This window comes from Apus apus, chromosome 4, assembly GCF_020740795.1.
Source record: "Apus apus isolate bApuApu2 chromosome 4, bApuApu2.pri.cur, whole genome shotgun sequence".
Classification (NCBI taxonomy): domain Eukaryota; kingdom Metazoa; phylum Chordata; class Aves; order Apodiformes; family Apodidae; genus Apus; species Apus apus.
Window position 1 is genome coordinate 55,162,190 of NC_067285.1, and position 22,536 is coordinate 55,184,725.

A 22,536-nucleotide genomic window follows, 5' to 3' on the forward strand; every position below is an offset into this window, starting at 1 on the left:
TTAATCTATTTGGACTATTTGTCATGATGTCTTTGTTGTGATAAATTCAGATATAAATAACCTTTCATAAAAGTCTCTGCAGGGAAAAGAAGCAGTGAATGAGTTATCAACTACCTACAAATGTAGCATGTACAATATGGAAGTATAATAAAGAAAAGATCCATCTTAAACCAAATATTTTAAAAATTTGGTAGCCTTAATGATACCTAATTTATCGATGAATGAAATGCAAACATCTAATTTTCTTCTGGAAAACACATATTGATGTGGAATTCATTACAATTCCTTCAGTGGATCAAATGCAACAAAGCAGCATTAGGTTTAGATTGCAGTCTCAGAACTGCAATGACAATGTATTAGATCTTGATCTTGATGTCTGTGTTCCCACTGATGCAGAATATATATATATAGTTATGAAGAAAAATATGTATTACTGTGCACTACACTGATACTCTTATACTTTTTGCCCTTTTGCTTTATATCCTTCTCCAGAGAGTGGAAGAGGATGAAAATTATCAGTCAGTAAAAACTGCAGAAAATACCAGACAAAGTAATAGAGGAGTTTATCACACCACCAGCATCCCAAGGTCAAGCTCCTGTGACATGGATTGCTTTAGGAAAGCAAAGGAGCGTACAAATATCCAGCTGCTTCAAACAGGAATAGATAGAACACACTTCCACCTACCTTCTATGCTGAACTAGAATTTAAGTTGCCTTGATTACTATTCAAATTCCTTTATGTGTTTCAATAATACATTACATTCACAGCAGATATTATGACACATTTCTTGTCAAAGGTAGTCTTGTACTGAGAAGTGCACGGGGAGAAAATGATTGAGGAAACTCTTGAAGTGGAAAAAAAGTCTTTAATACCATGCAAGAAGGCTGAGCTAGCTATTCTGTTTTTTAAGTTTTAAGCATGCTGACCAAATATCCCAAAACCAGGATACTTCAGATTTTCCTGATAGATTTAGCTAAATTTACTGACTTCATTTCATTTGTTTAATAGCTGATTTCAAATCGAAAGAGAAGTGTTGTGGTTTTTTTCCCTACATAAGAAGTACATTAGTTATAAATTCTCTGAGGACCGATGGCCCTATCACAAATTGAAAACTAAGGAGTCTACCAGAAAAAACATAACCCACCTGCAACTCCCCACCCCCCTCCCAACCAAACCATGCCTTCCAAAATGAAACTTATGACAAAAATAGAATACTGAAAAGTGGCATAACTTGGGCTCAGATTAGTCAATTATTTGATTGAATAACTGGTTTTAAAATTTATATAAAGACTACCAAAATCCTAAGTTGGCAAATAACATTGTAAGAATATTATTTACAATGCATTTTTGTTTTTTCCTCGTCATATTTATTGTTCTATTTGTGTTTCATAAATGTAGAATAGCTTCAAATTTGTGGATGCACACTTTATTTTTACAGCGTGTGTTACTTCAAAACTTCATTGCAGGACCAGATAATTTTCTACTAAAGGGTAAATGCAACCACAAATGTGAAGTTTTATCTATGTTCATCCTGCCTTGGATGCAAGACATAAGCCTAAGTTAAAGAAATGGAACAGAAAAATGAGAATAAAATGAGCTCTGTACCTGATAGATAAAATAAATGCACATTTTGAAGAAGTGGCAATTATACCTGACATTTCCTGAGCTGAATTTGATTATCCTGTGCAAGATTAGGTGGGTAGTTTCTGATCTTTCTGGCTCATGTTTAGAATAATTTTGTTAGGGGTTCCAGGCTTTGGTTCTCTCACTAGAATCCACATCATAACTTTGTCTTTTTAACAAAGTTTCATGAAAACTTCTTTTAAAACAAATTTTTGAGGTCTACTTACCATAGCCTACCTCTGGAAAGGCTAATCTGCCATATTATCCTTACTGTGCAATAAAATCAGGACTTAGAGCCTCCATTGTTCTGAAGCCCCCTATATCTGCAATTGGCTAGGCATATCAAAAGCAAAGCTGTCACGCAGAAGTTTCTCTTGGTGACTGATCCCTGCTTTGGCAGTGTCATCTAGTAGTGTGACTCGTACATAAAATTCACTGAGCCTGCATTTACTTTATTTTTAAAGAGTACTCTATTGCAAGTGCTTAACGGGCAAAGCTTGTAAAACAGTTCTCCTAATCCACTTCTCCATCCAGGTTTCCAAGCTATTACACAAGCAAGAAAAAAAAACCAGGAGGCTAGATTATAAGAAAAAATATGGCAAAGGATTATTAGGTACAAGATTGAAGTAGCCTCCTATGTCTATATTGCAGACAGTGCTCAGGTTTTATTGAAAGATGGATGATTTTGATTCAGACTCACCAGAGTATATATTCAAAGAAGGCATGAACATGAACTCATATCTGCTTAAGTAGAACATCAATCAATAATTAAAAAGAAGCCAAGAGGGGGTAAAGCAAGACAAAAAAGGTCAGGATATTTAAAAGACCACAGGATTATGACAACTTGGATAATCTATGGAGGTGCAATCACAAACCATGAAAATATTCCATGAAAATAAAAGATTATTTGATCCACACAGTTCCAGGCTCAGCTAATACACCACCACCCTTCTCCCAGACCTACTTCCCTGATCGTTAATCTGTGTTTGAGCACATGGTCTTGTTTACTGCCATTACTGAGGCTCCTTTACATCAGCGATCAAAGGCCTTGAGTTAAAATTAATTTAAAACAATTAAAAATTCAAAATTTATTTAAATCTCTTTAAATCCTTAGCGCTCAAACTGGTGCAAGGATCCAAGTGTGGATCTGGCTGCTGCAAGTGGAGCACACCTATGAGAACAAAGATCTGCCCATAGGCCCATCAGAGATAGCACTGAACTACTAGTTTTCTAACTAAAAAAATCTACTAAAGTAAAATTACAGCATAATCAATAATTAAAATGTTTTAAACATTCTGTGATTCTCAGCACAGAAAAAAACTAAGCATCATTAATATCGCAGTCCCAGAGATTATTTGTATGGAAGACACTCTAAGTAATAGTGGGCTGCAAAAATAATCCATAACTCGAGAATGTGCCTTTCAGGTCACTGATCATAGTAAAGGATAGTTTTCAGTTAGCATCATTGGAATTACAAGACAAATCCACTGACTTGCTCTCAGGAGTCTCCCCTTCAAAACCTATCACTTCATCGCAGTCTTTTTGTCTGGAAAATAACAGCCAATGGGAATGGGAAGACAGAAATTAGCTAGAGTTATCTGTGATACTGGCTTTGCATAAGCCTGGATCAGGTATGTAGTCTGCTGCAATTGGGCATTTATTTGTAACTCTGAAATTCCTCTTTCAGAGATTGGATATTTTTGTGTGTGTGTATGCAGACAGTTAATAACTTGACAGGCATTTTAGTGGCTTAGTACTGCTAGAAGTTGTGGTATTTTCTTTTTAATGATGTCCAAACAAATTATCTGTTAAATATAAACTGCATGGTAGCACAGTGGGAAATGAAATTTAGCAGGCTGAAGATCAAAAGGAATGAAGTGCCAGAGCTCTGGCCTATATGCTCGTTAAAATTGATTTGACTTAATAAGTTTAATGCAAAAGGGAATTGCATTGTGTGCACTGCTTTCCTGTTGATTTTTAACAAGTGTGGGAGCACATTTTTCCTGCTGATGTCCATTAACTATGCCCATGAATACATAAATATAAACTGGGTACTTCACTTTTTTTGGTATTAAATAACTCTTATCAGCATTTTATAGCTCAGCACACTAACTGTATTCACACAAAAAACCTGCTAACAGCTGCTACTTTCCAATCACATGAAACGTCCACTTCTTTTTCCCATATCGATATATAAAAAAATATAAAGCTCTGATTTTTTTAAAAAATAACCCTCTGTTTCAACTGAGTGTGGAGGTGGTGTATCATAAGAAGGCAAAGGCACACATTGAAAGCATTCTTTAGTATTACTTAATGGTATTTTTTCAGTTTTGGGGTTTTGTTTTTTTCAGGGTGAAAATGAGCTTGGTTTCAATCAAAAAGTTCCTGTGGAACCATGCAAATATTTACCTTACCTAAACAAGAAAGTACTTTGAGTTTCTGTTAGCTTTTGTAATCAACCTTTAACAGATCTTGTAATCTTTGGATGTGAAATCCAGAGACACAATGCTTATCATAAAAAGGACTGCCTTGATGCATCCTTGCCCTCACTCCTTACCTTCTCAGTAAAGCACTGGAATGGTCCCTTGCTTTTGTGAGAGCATACAAAGTGAGATGACCATTTTTCTGCAAATCATTTTGTCTGTATGACAATGTATGCCTGTGATGCCTGCTTGACCGAGCAGCCCTGGCTCTTAAACGATCTTTTCATTTGTTCAAGGACGTTTTTCACATTTATGTTGATAAACTAGTAGTCTATTTCCATTGTAGGTGCTACTGCAGTCCCGAAGCAACAAAGTATTCTATTTGTATCTGAGGTGAAGACAGAAGTTGAATGCAGTCTAAAATGTAGAGGTTATGTTAAGACGTGATCTTTCTTATCTGTCCTTACAAGTCAGAGATCTCTTTGCTCCCTGATTTTATCTGTTTATCTGCTGGGTGTTTGATATACTTCCCATAAACTTAACTCTGAGTTCCAAACATATAATCTACCCATACTGCTGCTACACTTAATGAGAACGTAGCTGCCACATGCAGTACTGGGGCAGGGGGGCAGTTCTGCTTACCTGTTGCTCCCCAGCACTGAAACATTGTGCATGGCACTGAGTAGTAAGAATTTATTGAGAACTTTCTTTTAGGATTACTGAGCCCCAGATGAGCCTGGTTAAGAGCTGCCATGTTACAGGGCAGGCAAAGAATTTGGCTGCTGGAAACCAGTCCTGTGTGTGTGACACATAAACATCAGCCTCATCTTTGTCAAAAAGTCTTTAAGTCTCCATCTGGAAACAGAACCAAGTCAGATGACCCATGTTATGAACATCCTTCTGACATATCCTTGTCACTATTTCCTTATATTCTGGTCTTGTTTGAAAAATACTAAGAGCCAGATTATGATACTTCATAAACTTAGGCTTCTCTACCCTTTCGCTTACTACTCACCACACAAAAGAGAAACTAAATTGAAATAGAAAGTGTTGAGAATCTACCTTGATTTAAGCAGCACCAGAGAAAATATAATTAAACTGTTATGTATGTATCTTTCCTTTGATAAAAGCCCAAACAAGTTGTAAACTGATGCCTTATTAAAAAAACCAGATGCCATTAGCGATGCTTTTCAGTATTTTACTGTGTATATCCCTTCTAGTGATACTGCATTAAAGGTATATATTTGCCTCTGTGCTCTCATTAGAGAGTCAGCTGTTTATTATAAGAGTTCACAGGAAACTGCCATCAACTTTTATGCATACTAAAAGAGTATTAACAGACCCAACCATGAACAAGGTTTTCTTGTGTGAGGCCTTGTATAAAAAAATTGTCTTTGCCATTCACGGTTCTGAACCCAAGTCCAGGAATGTCTATGTTTCTGAATCCTCTTTCAAAATCACATAATGGCTTGGGTTGGAAGGGACCTTAAAGATCATCTAGTTCCAACACAGGGTCTTGGAGGGGTTAGTTTTGCACCTGGAGTGCCCCTTTTCTGATCCTTCACTTGTGAATAATGACTTCAGGATGAGATCTCAAGAACTTTTTTCTGTTTCAAAATCTGTTAAACTTTACACTGAAAGACAATCTCAAAGGAGTGATACCACCCAAGAGGCAAATTCTGCTGTAGCAATCACTGCTTATGTATGACAGTTGTTCTAATTCTGTTCCAGTCAGCAGATTAAACTGCTTTGTTCTGTAAATTACAGCAGTCACAAATTATTCTTGCATAAAACATGGGTATCCACATGGACTTTTCTGGGGAAAGATAAAATGAACACAGCAGTATTTTTCCCCTTGTTCTTATGCTATTATTCTCACAGCCTTCCACCTGCAGCATAGCACTGCTAATGGAAGACTCTTGGGGAACTAATTGCCAGTGGCACAGAATTTGCCCTTTCCTTCCTCCTCTTCCTCCACCTGGGTTTTTCTTCCTTCCTCCACCTTTGGTTTTCACTAGAGATCCAAAGACACATGCAAAAAACCTCACAACCTGTCAAGGCTTGAGCTCTTAGTGCTCCTGACAGGAATGGCAGACTCAGTTTGAGAAACACCCCCCAATGAAAGCCTTTGGGAAACATCTTCCCTTTCTTTTTTCTCCCTCTCCTTTTTTTTCCCCATAAGCAGCCTTTACCAGTAGAGTCAACATAGGCCACAAAGCATACTACAGGCCCTGCTAAAGCTCTGTGCATGTGCACCTCTTTCGTGAAACACTTCTAATATCAAAACCATATTCAACTGCTAAAAATAAAACCAGTTCAATTTTGTAATTTATCTGATTTAACTGCCTTTCCCCAACCTATAGTAAAGAAAAAATACGCAGGTGTATCTATAATATGCATGTGTATACATATATATACACAAAAAAAAAATCTCAGCTATTATTTGAGTTCAGCTTCTTATCCCAGGTAATTTAGAAGCGGTTTACGTCTTTTCCACCAAAAATATTGAAAATCTTCTCTGCAGCAGAGCAAGCATCCTCTTTCATGTAGTGGGTTAGGTCTGTAGTTGACAGCCTACACAGAAATGTACAGGGTCTATTTATTTGGGCAAAGCAAGCAGCATGCAGTCCAGTTTGCATCCAGAACTTCCTTGCCCATAATTCCATTAACAACAGCTTTCAGAGAATGACTAAAAGCTCAGTAAGTGCACAGGAGAGCTCCCACTGACTTGCCTAGTGGAAGCAGCATTTGTGTACGTATATTCTCAGTGTCAACAATGGACAGCCCAGCCCAGACCACTGCAGACTATGCTTAAAAACCTCAGGTCCTGCTTCTACTCAATTATGCCTCAAGGAACTTTGAAAAGGGAACTGGTGAAGACATATTTTTGCTATCATCCTACTCTATCATCTCATTACAGTTGTAGGCTTTTTTGCCTTTTCTCTCCTACACTCTAATGTGAAAAAAGTGGTTCCCAGTTGACATGGAAGATAAAATCTGTAAGCATACAAAATGAGACAAAGTATTTTTTAAAGACTGTCACTTTTATTATTAAGAGACAAAATTCCTAGGCTGAATGCTAACAGCTTTATAAGTTATTACCATAATAACCGTTAACTCCTGGTGCTTTCTAAAGGTTATCAAGAGCCTTGCAGGTAATTAACATCTCACTGAATATATTACAGTAAACCAGCTAATGTACCAAGAAGCACACAGAGAAAGTAAATTATGCAACAAGCTTCTAATCATAGTACCAATAATACAGAAGGTGAGACACATTTTACCATATTTCCAGAAAGGTCTATTTACTACATTTCAACCATTAAAAACTTACCTTTAATTGTGATAACAGATCATATAATAAACCTAGTTGCCAAGAGCAGCCCCCTCCCAAAAAAAAAAAAAAAAAAGGCACAGAAAAATGCCTTAATTATTTTCTGAGGTCTTGAATCCAACATTAAGATGGTGAAGACAAAATAGTAGCCAAAACATGCCATGTCACCTCTTTAATACTCTTCATTATGAAAGATGCTGATTCCATCTCTGTTACACTGAATAACTAACTCTCTACAGCTCAGTGGTTATGTGAAAGGGGTGTTTGCTTACAGGTATGCGAACATTTTGTTTGTTTTTAATTAGAAAATGCAGCACTCACCTGGTTCTGAGATGAAAGATTTAGTAAGACTAGAAGCAATAGGAACTATTAATTTATGATCATTGCAGACTTTTTACTGTTGTATTAGAGTTTTTCTGAAATACTTGCTCCTAGCAGTGATGAGACCTGTGGGTGGGCTTCCACTGCTTCCTTAACGAGGGAGCCCACTCTCAGCATCATGCACAATCTGCCTTGTGGGTGGCCTGGTTTGAGCCAGGATGAAGCCAGTTTTCCTTTTACTGAGTAAAAGGTGTGACCTTGAAGACCCAGCCATTAGAAAAACATTCCACCGTTATCAGTCTTAGTTGGAACATCTGCTGCTAGTTAAAAGAAAGCTTACTGAAGGGAAAAAAAAACCACCAAAAACAGTAAAAGGAAAATCGGCTTCATCCTGGCTCAAACCAGGACAGTGGGCAACACCACCATAATGAAAATGAAAAATGAATAACAAACAAAAAAAGTCAGAAACATAAAAAATAGACATCACATTTATTTAAATAAAAATATACACACAGTGTACAATGGACATGGCTTACAGACACCAATAAAACAAAAATGCTAAATCCTGAACTATAAAAAGAGTTGGATTGCTACAGTTGTGCTTAATTTCTCTGAACAAACATACACTACAGACTGAAGTCCTATTAATGTTACTTATCCATAGCCCCATGTGCTCCACCATGTGAGACAGAAACATTATAAGAAACACCTACGCTCAGCAAGTACCAAAGCAACTTGGGATTTTCAAAATTTAAAAGCCAGATCACTCATAAACAAAGCAAAAGTGCTGAAAGTTTTTAAAGTACTTTGCATGCATGGAAAGAATACAAAGCACCACTGCCAACAGCTGAGATCTAAGTAAGTGCAGTGTAGGCAAACCTCACCCCTCCAAACCCCACAGATCCAGAGCACTCTATTATCACAGTCAGATTTTTACCATAACTCTTTCTCCCTGTCAGCACACAAACTCCATGCTTGATGTTTCAGCTCTTTGGAATACAAAAACATCAGTTCACAGTGTCTTCAATTTTATTTATTCTGAAGCATTGTTTCATGTTTATTTGAGCAAATGCAAGTTTTTAATCTTGGATCATGAGCATCATGCTGAATTTTCTTCTTGCTATAGTATTTATTCTGTAGATGCTATGAGAGAAAGCAAATACATGTTTGAGTGCTGCAGAGTGTAAGATGAATGCTCTGGCAACACAAGAGTTGATGTGTTGTGTGACTGTAGAAAAAAACAACGTTCTAGAGACTGAAGTCTGGGATTATTTTTTTTTTCCTCTAAAAAAGCATCTGTATGATTTTTTTTAAACATGCAATTTACAAGGTAAGTTTGTGTTTTGCAGAACAGTAAATTATTTTAAAGCACTTTGGTTGTAAACATCTGCTCTTAAGCCCCAAATGCACGACAAACAAGATGTAAATTCATGTCTTATGGCATTGCCTGTAGAGCACACTTTTTTACAATAGAAAAAGGCATAAATGCAGATATCAATAGTTTCAAATTTACAACAGAGCCAACTGACACAATATACATTTAAGACCGTTAACTGATAACATGTATTAACTCATGCAAGTAATTTTGCTGCATAGTTTTTAATGCAATTTCTTTCTTTATTACACTGACTGATGTTCAGTGCATATTCTGCTTTTTCTAATAGGCCTGTAGGATTTCCTGGAACTTCTGTTTAACCTAGAAATAAAACAAGCTTATTTTCTGAAGCTCCTAGTAAGTATAGTATACAGTGGGCTTCAAAATGATATGTTGCACTTAACACCTAAATTACTAGTGAGGATTTAGAATACCACCACATTCTATTTCACTGCAAATAAGTGAATTTTCATCAGAACTGATTGATTTAGACACAGGAAATGTTAATTTCCTTATTTCAGTTATCTAATGTCAGAATTTAGACAGTACAAAAATTAATATTGCGAAGGACTTCATTAAGGCTCTCAGTTAATCTTTTGTTTCTGCTGCCCTCCTAAGTTATTTTTGTCTTTATGACACATACACTGCTAGTATACCACCTTCACATAGACAAAAGTCAGATAACATAATTAAAATTTCTGTTTCTTAATTGCTCCACAAAAGCCAAAGTATAAACATTAACAGGAACATATTTTAAATTCCCCAAAAGAAGATCTCAAAAAAACCCAGACCTCCCTGCTTAATAATGTCAGGCTTATTCATATCATGTATCATAACAGTATTACAACTATCTCTGAGAAAAAGTAACTTTAAATTTCCTGTCCTTATTTTTTTAGACATTTTATACTAGCTCTCTCTTTAGACACTAGACTGTGGTACAAAAGCCCATATAAGCCCGTAACACACTGTAGAAATATTCAAAGCTAGAAGCCCTTATTTCAGTATTCCTCAATGCAGATCCTGATGACCTTATTTTACAAATATCTTCTGTAAGACAGCATTTGGCTTTAGATGCCAGATATATCTTCTAGCCCTTAAGAACTGTCCTTCCCTCCAAGCAGATTACTTTATACCTTACAAAGTTTCAAGAAAGTAGATACAGAACATTTTCTGCGATTCTACCACCAAGATCAGTATGTTTCCCTTAACATGCTGCAAAAGAAATGGTGTATCTTGCTCATAAAAATTCATTTGCTTAATTTTACACCTCTGGTAATTACTGAACTACTAGGATATGTGCAAGACCTCAAGGATTATTTAAGTCCTCTGTTAGGCATTCAAACAATGCCAAGGGCTTGAAGCAGCCTCTAAAAGAGTAAATCCAGATAACATAACTATCAACCTGAAGCAAACACCACTTTGCTTCTTCGCAAAGGGAAATTAGAAAACCCACTTGTTGTGCATCCATGCTTAGCTGGCAAGTCAGCTCTGATGACACAGCCTTTGCCTATCTGGACTGAAGTAGCCCACAGCAGGCAATGACCAAGCAAGGAAACGCTTGAGCCTGTTTCAGTACTGAAGAAACAAAGCTCTTAAAGGAGATTTGGAATCGTGTCAGTGGGTCTTACAAAGGTCTTGTGACCTACAAAAAGATGCTCCAATGCTCCAGTCAAAAAATTGGATTGAAAAAGTTCAGCTTTATGTAGCACAGAACCCAGCCTGCTCTTCTGTAATGGCCCGAGCCCAACGAGGTTTCACTGCAACACATTGCTGTGGGTTTTATTTGGTTTGGTTTGGTTTTGGGTTGGTGTGGTGTTTTTCTTTGTGGTTGTTGTTTTCATTTGGTTGTCTTTAACAAATATCAGATTATTTAATTTCAAGGACAGTAACCCAATGCATTTTTTTCTTTTTTCATCCTCCAAAAATATCTTCAATATGAAGATAACATGATAGTGAGAATGACAACTTAGAAGTCAGGTGGGATTAAAAAGCTGAGTTGAGATCTTGAAAGGTGAGATCTTGAATAGAATTTCGTATTTTGAACTTCACAGAATGCCCATGGTACTAAGATAAAGAAAGCTAGAACGGATAGTACTCACCAGTGAATACCATCCCCACATAGACTTTTACAGGTAGTTTCAGAATTACTGTAGGAAACCCAGAATTTTCTATGGTAAATCTGTTGGAATACTTCAGAGGTGCATGAGGAATTTATCACTGTTTCTAAACTGTACAATTTCGGGTTTTTTTAAGGCAATAATAAACATGGAAGATAGTCAGGGCTAGTGGGGCAGTCTGACAGAACAAAACATTACTTCCCCGGGAACATTTATATTCTGTAAACCCACCAAAAAAAGTTTGTACAAAAGAGCTATATTGTCTTTAAAGACCCAAACACAAATTTATGCACACCTCCACCCATCCAACAAGTAGTGTTCACTTCTACTAGTACACGACAAGAAAAAGTCAAGGTATTATATTCTCATCTGTCTGAGCTTATCTATCATGCAATGCCAGTTCTTCTGACACCTCTTGTTGGAGTAATACATTCCAGAAGAACAAAGAAGTAATTCATGATAGCAGATAATATAACAGAAATTAATAAAAAAATGCAACAGAACACTATTTAACTGACCTACTTCTCCTTGAAAAAAAGTTCCAATTAGTTAGGTAAAAGTATTGTATAGGTGAATTCCTGGCTCCACTGTAAGTCATGAATATTGGAAAGAGGATCTCTTCCTGACAGTCTTCTACAAGCCCCAAAGCCTGATCTTGCAAATATACAAGATGGGTTTAGTCTTATTCACATGACAGATCACTTCAATGTAATTGCCCAATTACAGTTTGCAGAATTAGGCTCTCACATGTATATTTTTACTAGTATAGTTACAGATTTATACCCAATAACAGGCAGTAATGGATTAAAAAGAACAAATTATAACTCGCAGTGCATCAAGGTTTCTTTGACTTCCATAGGAGCAAGCAAACATTAACTTCTTTATCCATGGCAATTACAATTCATTAGGATACAATTCTCACGCTTCTGCTCTAGAAATTTTTTTCTCCAAATGAATGCATTACATAAAGGTCAGTAACCAGTGAATACTTGGAGTTTTTTAATTGTATTTCTCTCTGGGAGGCAGAAGGCAGCAATAAATAGCTACAATTAGAAAACAAAAATGTTCTTTGCAAGACAAATTTCAGGACTAACACAAGCTGGCAGAAGCATTGACAATAATTTTTAAAGCTGATAGTTCTTAATTCTAGAGTGTCTACATGCAGCATTACAAATTTGATATAAATCAGCTGCAGAGGCTAACTAGTCCTAATACAGCAGATTACTCATAATCATAACATATCTTAGGCTCTGTAAAAAAAGAATAATGTTTTTATAGCCTAAAGATACATTAACTTCTCTATGTACAACTCATTTTCCCTGCCACAAAAGGAGTATCAGTTTTAAGGGTTTACAGTAAACAGGAACATGGCAGGTCAAATTCAGGTCACTTTACTTGAAAAATTAATCCTCCTGATTTCAATGTGATTTATGTAAAAGTGAAATAAGTCATATTTGGCTGTGGTACAGAAAGCCAAGAATGATACAACCAAATTAACTGCAAGGAATCAGAATGAAATTATAGGCTGTAATTACTAAAAACATATTATGAAGTTACTATGCTTATGTAAATAAGCTAAATGTAACTACCAAAATTACATTTAACCCAGGTATTAACATTACCGTCATTCATAAACACTTATGTGAAGGATTTAATCACTAGTGATCAAGACTCTGGTGCTATGCTGGTTTCACAAAATACTGTTTTCCGCAGATGAGACTCTTTTAATCAATACTCAGATTTTGGTTTGAGGTCAGAATGCCACCTTCCAGATCGCTAAACTCAGTTCCTATAGCAAAAGACATTTCCCTTTAAAATATTTGATCAAACAACCTAAAAAACTAACTCCATCTGGAATACTAAACCTCCATTTTTCAAAGAAAAGTTAAATATATTTGGTGTTTAGAATATTCATTCCACTGTTTTTCATGGTATTTTATTTCATAATGACTAACTGTAGTTATTTTACTGTAAAAAGATAAAACCTGATATAAATAACACCTCAGCTGGTTACACATTCCCAATTAATAAGTCATAAACAGCAATTTCTATATTCACTAATTAGCGTGATGTATGTTCCTGATTACACTTTTGTTAAACTTAGGTGTCAGCTTTTCCATATGTCCCTTCTGGAGGTCTGTAGTACTTTGGGAAAGCCATCAGCTGTATCATGTTGAATGCATACTTTCTGCATTTGACATTCTTCAGTACATTCTCTATGCGGCATCCTTCTCTAGTGAAAGGGGGAAAAAGTACAACTTCATGAAACACAGAATAAATAAATATGCTTTATTTGTTCATTGCAGAGTTTCAGCAACAGTTGAAGTAAAAATAACAAAGATTCAACTCTACATTTTTGTTTTCCACAAGTGATGATACATCTTACAAAATTAAATCCAAGGCAAGGCCCAGTACAGTTATTGCCCTCAGAAACAGGTGATTCCCCCCCCCAAATATATTTGCCCTTGAGGTTTAAAGTTTAGTAAAAAAAAAAAAAATTAAATACTTTAACGATACATTTTGTTCTAATTCCAGAAATATATTTGCTTTTTAAACCTTCTCATACTTTTTTTCAAATTGTTATATGTGTGAGAGTACACACTGCCCTAAAAATGTGTATTCTAGGAATAAGGCATCTTATTAAGTCTGGCCCTAGAGATCTGTGAAGGAAAGTTTCATCTCTGCTTCATTTCCTGTACGTTCAGCTTTGCAATGAAAAAAGAAAAAGGAGAAAATGGCTTTTCAAACAGCCCGATCCAACTCTCTGCTTTATAAAGAAAGGATATCGGTTCACATACAGTACAAAAGTTACAAGTGCCAAAGTGGTGCATCAAAACATGAACAGGACTTTGTTAAAAAGAATGTAAAAGTGTCTTGAAAGCAAAAGCAACTAAAGCAACAATTACAAACAGGTTAATTTCATTACAAAACAGAACTTACTCTATTCCATTTAATTACTTGACAGAAAGGGGTTAGTTATAGCAAAGTAATAATCATTTGTTAAACAAAAGAGATCCCATCAGCTAAGAACAATGAAAATAACACAATGAAAGTTAAGTCTCACAAACCACCGCTCTGTAATACTTGTCTAGGGATTAGTTTGTGCTGTGCAAATTCATTTTTAATTTACTTTTTTTGTCAGACTAATTACTCTGGAAAGAGGGGTTCAAGCATTCAGGATTCATGTCATCTTGTATACAGTGACAGCATTGTAAATGGGCTTTCTTTGAGCTAATTACAGTGGGAAAGCTCTACCAGGAACAGAAAGACCAAAAAAATTCACTCAATGCATAGTATACTTCTTAAGAGTTCCGAAAAAAAAAATAATAACAAAAACCATGATACATTTCAGACATTTGTATCTTAAAGACAAGTTCTTGGGGTCTGAGACTGTAGAGATATTACAGCATAATCCCTTTTCCTAAAGTTAGTTTGTTGCTGTTTGTAGAAAAGAAAGGAACACAAGTGAAGTTTATTGATATTTGGCTAATAGCAAAGCAAGACTTAAAATAAGCCACACAACCAGCAAGTGTGAGCTGACAAGCAGCAAGGCGACAGGATAGAAGTGACGAGAAGTTGGCTTGTTATCAGTTAGACAGCCTGTTTCAGGATCATCCGATTCAGTCAGTGCTCCCTGGGTTTGTCTGCTGTTAAACAGGGGAAGTTAGGAACAAACAGAACAGCATTTAAACAGCAAAGAAAGCCAACATGTAGGTAAATTGACAAAGAGAAACTATATAGCCATTTTGATGAAACAGATTTAGGTTAAGTACTTCCGATATATTTACTGTGTTCTACAGCTGACCTGGGGAGCATGATGATTAGGTGGCTAACATGCTAGTAAGCCTGGTAGATGCCTCACAGTAGTACTCACAAGTTAATACTAAATAACTTAAGAGATGAACTGTGCTATCACTAAAATGAACACACACATGTAAAAGAAACTAAATAAGTTAAAAAAATAGTTAGGAAGCAAAGAAAAAAGATCACAAACATGTCACAATGCAACACTGACAAAATAAGTGTCTCCATGGTGTTCATAGGCTTTTCAATCCTGCTTCACTATCTATTAGGAAATATATAGGCAGAAATAGAAAGGGCACATACTCTTTTTTTAAAGAATTAGCTATTCTAAAATAGTTTTAAATTATGATAAATTGACTTCATAAAAAATTCATCAGTGCTGGTGACTCAGTTCTGATGTCAACAGCAATTATTTTTATTAACAGGTTCACACCTACATTCCCGCAAGAAAATTACTTTGTACCTTGTTCAGTCACCACACTGAGGAACTGATCTGCTTACAGTGAAATTCTACAGAATCGCTGTATGTTGTGCCACCACTTTGCTACCAGAGCAAGCAGGGATACTTTCAAATCACCACCAGTCTTTTCTATTGTAGTCTTGGTAGCTTCTCTATGAGTAGATTTATTAATACTTCAACTCCTCCTATTCAATCCCTCTGAACTTAACTTTATTTGCATACACTCAGGAATCCTGTTTGTGGACTTCCTTTGGCTAGAAAAGACTGGTAAGATTTTTATTTTTCTGTTTACTAGGAATAGTTTGGGATGAAAAGATAACTCAGCAGTTTTCTCTGTGGATTAAAGAATATCCAAATACATCAGATTACAACACAGTGCTTTTTCAGAAGCACATGTCCCAGGTATGCTGTATTTTCAAGAAAGAAAATGCTGGCAGACCGTAAAGAGACTATAGGTCAGTAAAGGTAATATCACACAGCCCTAGGTAAAATGAGATGGGTACATGGAAGACGGCAGCAGTCACTTCATCTCACAGCATGCCTGCCTCTCTGACTCATCTGTTAAAAGGCAATATTGTGCTTGGATAGCATGAGTGGTGCATGAACTGCCTTTGCAAGTGGGATTCCAGGGAAGGGGCTGATCAAAACTATTCCTTGCACAATTTTCTTTTTAAAGAAGCCTTCCATAATAAGTTCTTAACTTATTTCTTTGCTTTGAACATTCAATGTGTATGTTACAGTAATAAAGAGGACAAGCCATACTATTTTAAATAGCAAAACAAAAGAAAATAGAAACACCACCTAATATTTGAATCTAGGTCAAAGCAATTACTAGTGTCAGAGTTTCTGCTGCTTTTGGTCTACAGTTTTCAAGTGTCTGTGAATAAAACTTGGACAGAATTCAAACAGTATTTTAGACAAAATCCTCTCAGAAACTGTCAAGGCATCAAGCTAACTGTGAGCTATTCTGACTTTATCACACCCTGGCTTACACCAAAAAAAATAATTCTGTGTTCTGTATCAGACTACTCCAGTTAATGCCTTTGTCCTAGGGTCCACCCACAGAACTTCCTTCCTCTTCTGCTCACAGAGATAACATTACTGTTTGTGACCATTTGTGAAGATTAAATGCATTGTGCTTCATTAATTTTCTCCTTTATTATATATGTTTACATACTTCTACAAACATGTCACTTGCTTGCTTTCTTAATCTCTACAAGATCTCAAAAGTCTGCCTCTTTAAGCCTATTGTACTTGCCCCTCACCTCATTTCTACTCTTTAAGGTTAGCCTGATGGTTTCAGCCTTCCCCCATTATGCCCACACCCAAGAGTTCAACTTTCACAATCGCACCTACTCCTTCCCTGTCACTGAGCCCAGGTGCTTTTGGACTCTCCTTCTGGGTGCCTTCTATCACAGACTCCATATGGGCACCTATGGCAGAGCAGGTGAAGGGACCACAGTCTATTTCTCTCTGACCACATCCATCTAGGCAGCAACAAAATTCAGCGTCCAGTGAGTCTGCACAGCCACTGCATGAGCCACTGCTAGGTACTTCATTCCAGAGAGCCTGCAGTTTATTCTAAGCAGTCACACACTTGCAGGTTGCCCTACAAGGATGAACCTTTCTGTAGTGTGCCTTGCACTGTTCTGCTCCATATCTCTTTGACAGTGAGATTGCCTTTTATCTATGTTACTACAAGTCCCATTAGCATTGGTGAGATTTATGCAGATGTAATGCTGGAAATACAGATAAAAGCAATATGTTCTTTTTTTTTTTCTTTTTCTTTTTTTTTTTTTTTTTTTTTTTTTTTTCCCCTTCAACAGAAAAGCCTGCAGTGCATTTATTCTTTGATAAGCAGAAAAGAATGATCATTGTCCTTCAACCTAAGAAGTCCTATCTTCTCCCCAGGAAAACCACAGTGAACAGCTGATGCATAGGGACTTCTGTTCCACGAATTAGTAACATCACTTTATGCATGATTCAGTAAGACATTCTCAAAATAGAGCAAGAGGATCCAACCCCATTATTAGCTACCTAGGAACAGGCTGAGCAGAATAACTAAACATATTTCAAATTTAAGAGGAATATTTGATCACGGTCAGATGCCTTGCTAAGCTCTGCTAATGTTTTTCAATGCACTGCAGTGACAATGTCTTCTAACACATCTTAGTGTTCTGCACAGTGACTAATGTACCTAGTTAAAGCGAGGCGCTATACTCAGCTGTCAGCAGCATGACAACACTGTTTTCCCTGGCTCATCAAAACCTGTAGAAGCTTTACTGCAAACAGCATGAATCCAGCTGGTGCCGTGTCAGCTGGATTTATTTGGCTTCTGACTGACGCTCAGCACCCACAGAACAGAGTGGTATCTGATCCTTTTATGGTGTGAAGGTATAGCCATAGTTTTGGATGTTCTCTCCATCACAATACGTACACTACAGCTCTGAACTCACACTAAGGGAAGGAAGATGACTCCCAAAATATCCAGCAAAATTTTGTTTCATACATACACAAAAAATTTTAATAGGAATAGTGAAAGCTTCTCAATCCATAACATCTGGGATAACAAACACTTCTCTAACCTTTATTACTATATATTTTTATTAATTTACTTTCAAATTGTTCATTGGAGACTTACAACATAGCACAAATATGTCATAACAGCCAAGGGTGCTGTAAGTTTAATGATGATACAATCATTTCAGTCTGCCTTCTATCTCACTTGCTGTTTTATCATCTTAAGCTCTTATTGGGATAATGCTGCATGCCTATCAAATGAGATGGAAGCAAAACAGCAGGAATTTTCTGTTGTTTTTAAATTCAGATGACACATCGTTTTAAGCTCTAAGCAGCAGAACAGAGACAATGAAACTAGTGTGAGGAAAAAAGAAGTCTCTCAAGAGTCCTTATAAAGTCAAGTACACATATGAAGACGCACTTTGGCTTTTGATTATCAGTCTCACTGACATGTCTGCACAAGTTTTTTGGAGAAGATGCATTTTAACATTTCAGGATATATGTTTCTCTTGTTAGAGCTTTTCTTGCTCTAGTTATTAATGATACTGGAAATACTAAATTGTCCTAAAGAAGTGCTTCAGGTAGAAGAGGTAGGCAGCTTTCTATCAACACAAGGATCTGGTGTGCTAGTAGTGACTCCAATCTGAATTGGTGGCTTATAGCATATGTACTGTGGGGGAGTTTTCCTTTTTTTTGCAGACAGACTCCAGCAAGCAGTTTCTGGGCCTGCTGGGTTTTTCCTGTCAAACACCAGTGCTGAGACAGAAAAATGGCCAAAGTGAGTTGCTTCTCTTCAATCCCATCCAACAGTAGCAGCACAAATGATTCTTCAAATAGAAGGGATTGCTAAAAGTTCTTCATCTTACACCATTTTGCTTACTTACACGATCTTTTTATTTGACTATCACGTGCCAGAACTTCTGAAAGCCCTCTCAAAGATTTTAAACAGAATACTGTCTGCCTTCCTTTGTAAAAAAAAAAAAAAAAAAAGAAAAAGGTTTTGGAGTGAAAGCAGCTTAATTTCTACATTATACATGTTACTGTGATCCAGTGAAATGCATCAGAGAAAAAAATTAACCATTTCAATACTCAGCACTACTGTTCTAGAAGGCAGACTTAAACTTTTTCAAAGGCAAAAGATGAGATCCCTGTGAACATCTCCTGGCCATTATGAAGAAGCTGCACTGTAACATCTAGAAGAATAAAATGTGATTCAGAAGGATATAAAGAGATTTCAGCCTAAACCTAGAGGACTGTTTAATCAGAGCAGAACTCAGATAAAACATATAAATAAATATTGGGCAACAACCCTTTTTGTTGAAATATCAAGTTGATAGAATAAAACCTCCAACAGTTCATAAAAAATTAAAATTACTTCTGGATTGCTTCCAGTAAAATAAAACCGCTGAAATATTAAATCACAGAATGACTTAGGTTGTAGAAGACCTTTAAGATCATTGAGTCTAACCTTTAACCTACCAAGTCCAGCACTAAGCCATATTCCCAAGCACCACATGTAAATGACTTTTAAACAAATCCAGGGATGGTGACTCAGTCACCCCTGTGGGCAGAATATTCCAATGTCTGACAACCCTCTCAGTGAAAAAGTTCTTACTAATGTCTAGTCTAAACCTTCCCTGATGCAGCTTGAAGCCATATCCTCTTATTCTATCCCCAGTTACTTGTGAGAAAAGACCAGACAGATCTGAAAAATGAAAAATCCAGTTTGGTTCATACCATCCCCAAATGGTTTGCTGGCCACAGAGCAAAACCTCTAATGTTCATCCATGTTTATTTTTAAAACACTTTTAATTCACCATTAACTTTGAAGAACAGATAAAAGGGCAGCTTCAACCTGTATATTTAATATGCACAAAACATTTGCTATTTGGTCATACACATCTCCTTTGGTGTTAATCCCAGCACTTGAGAAATCTCTGCAGAATAAATATTTTCCTTTGTGACTGACACAGACATCTGCGATAACTTTTTTATCTTTTTTCCCCAACAGTGGTAAGTAACTAAATGGTAAAATAGTGACATTGACAAAATTCATACAGTTAAAATAAAATAAATTTAACGAAAACATTCCAGTTAGAATCACAACCAATTTTGCTCACTGCTGCCTGAAAGACACCTGCATTAGCAGTTTAAACCCACCCTCAGCAGTTCCCTGCCCCTGCAGCTGAACAGCAAAATCAAGTGTACATTATGGTTCTATGTCTCCTTCTCTGTCAAAGAGACTGCTGAGCAGAGGCCACCATGTGGGAACAGTCCCTCAGTTGTGCCAAATCCCAAACTGCCCAGGAACCACCTAGGAAAGTGCTAAAATGAACCAAAATTATCCTAGGAAACATTTAATGATTTCACTGTACAAAACCACTGAGTTCCTGTCCTAGGAACATTCCTCAGTGATGTGTAATTTACAAGCATGGGCAGAGACTTCAGATCCTGCAAAATTATTCTGGCAACTGCGTGAGAGATAAACTTCAGAACTGAAAAGTGATGGGCTTGCAGGAGAGATTCTTCTTTACTTGTGACTGGTTTTTGGAACATGATTTTGACCTCTATTATACTGCAAGCAAAGGATTTGCTGTTTCATTCTTCTATTTACAAATACTGCTGTGCAGTATTACACTCAAATTCTACAAAGGTTTCACTTTTTATCAAAAAATATGTTTCTAATAATCTTCCCAGACACTCTTCTATAAAGTATTAGGATTATAAACACAGGAAATTCTCAGGACAAAATTGAAAAACTTTTTCCTGACTTTTCTTGCAAAGGTGAAAATTTAATCTAATGTATAACCAATATTAAAGCAAATGTGATCTATACCTTTGTGCAGGAAAACAACCAAACAAAAACCCACAACCAACCTATACACCAAATCTCAGGTTTCTTAGTGATCTGAGCATGTGTGGAATGATGATGATTACATCTTTCAAGTAAGTTCTGAACATACAAGACATCTCCCTTCCGTAAGGTTATGGCATTAGTATACTTGGCTGGTGAATCACACTTATTTCCAGTTGGTTTCTGCCATAGCAAGGGACTTTTACTGAGGATGGGATTATACATTTGGCTCACATAGCACAGTGAAACAAACCCATGATAAATTCTCTTTCATATGTCTAAATAGGTTTTAAATACTTTCTGTTAACCATGAAAGATCTTAATGAATCATCCCTTTTCTTTTGGAAAAGGTTTTGTTAGCCTTTTTCCCCCACAGTGAGGACAAGTGACAAAGCTGATTTAAGAGGCAGCAAAGGCTTGCTGTACAACTAAACAGTCCTGCATGAAGAATGATGCTTGAAATGTGACATTAATTTCTAGATGTTCAAATCTATGGGTAGGATTACAAAACCAAGGTCAGAGACAACTGTTGCTGTAAACAGAAGATCATATCATCTATGTTGCATTCGTAATTCAGGTCATTTTAAGCAAGGAAGGTGTTGAACAGCAATAAGCATAAATTTGGACATTGTAACTTAGTGTTTCATACCTGCAACTTCAGCTTGAGACACATCTCAGAAGAATGTGACTGCTTCTGATTAATGACACTAATTCACATAATCTCTTCATGGGATTAACCACTGTGTGAGCCACAAAATATATCGCAGGGAAGATCTAAACATTTTCCATTTCAAGTAAATAATGCCAGTTCACTAATTACTTTTGACCAACATACTGATACTGTTTATTTTTTTAAAACACATTACCTGTTTGATATCTGATCTGTCGTGATTCCTGACACTTTTTGGGCACTAGTACCACACACAGCACGTAGGTGTGTTTGTGCCAAGGCATTTAGTGCATATGTAGATTCCCCAACCACAAAAAATACACCTAAACCTGAGTTTTAGCTGGTGCACTAGTGTTGGTAGCAGAAGCAATAAATGGAGCAATGACAGCTCCCCTACTTAGGCTAGGTATGTGGCTAACAAAACAACCAATGCAAAAATGCTTAGGCTGGGATGCAGACAACAGCAATCTGGAGATTGGACCCTAACAATCCTATCAATAAACCAACTTCTCTTCTCTTTTGCAGGTTGATTGTAGTCGTAACTAAGAGAGTTTTATAAACAAAAACAACATCCTATTTGAAGCCCAAATTAACTACATCTACCACCCACTTCCTTCGGAGCAAATGACAGGGCTGGGCTGAAATTCTCATTAAGTACCCTGAAAGTGTTTGTTGACCTTTTTGATAATAGGTAATATGTAAAGGCTTTGAAGAACAAATTTCCCACTTTCTGTGGGAAATTAAGAGTTGGAAGTGACAGTTTTCTCTTTTTGTTTCGGTTTAGCATCTATTTATAAGGTGGCCAAAGTTTGTTGAAGACTGTTCTCAGAAGAAACTTTACTTCCCCAAGTACCAAGGAGGAAGACTGAAGGTGGAATCTTTTAAACAATGTATTTGCATATTTTACAAGCCTTTTTCTCTTTGCTTGTTGTCAGTACCCATGTTTGTAATGAAATATTTATGTTGAATGCTGCTGCACGTTTCTTAATAAGATTCAGATACACTTTTCCAGCTCCCTTCACCATATCTCAAGA

The 22,536-nt window shown here is 36.6% G+C and overlaps 1 protein-coding gene across 3 annotated transcripts in view; it reads right to left on the bottom strand.

The window, feature by feature from the left end:
• Positions 1–22,536, bottom strand: part of INPP4B (inositol polyphosphate-4-phosphatase type II B) — a 346,588-nt gene that overhangs the window by 27,197 nt on the left and 296,855 nt on the right. Inside the window, exon 27 of one of the 3 annotated variants that reach the window (XM_051617087.1) lies at positions 8,164–13,427. The exons of 1 other annotated variant lie outside the window; for it this stretch is intronic. In XM_051617087.1, the coding sequence (XP_051473047.1) occupies positions 13,295–13,427 (133 nt within the window). In that variant the 3' untranslated portion in view covers positions 8,164–13,294. Of the gene's footprint in view, positions 1–8,163; positions 13,428–13,469; positions 14,842–22,536 lie in introns of those variants that run through there. One more of the 3 variants, XM_051617090.1, reaches the window with a different exon arrangement.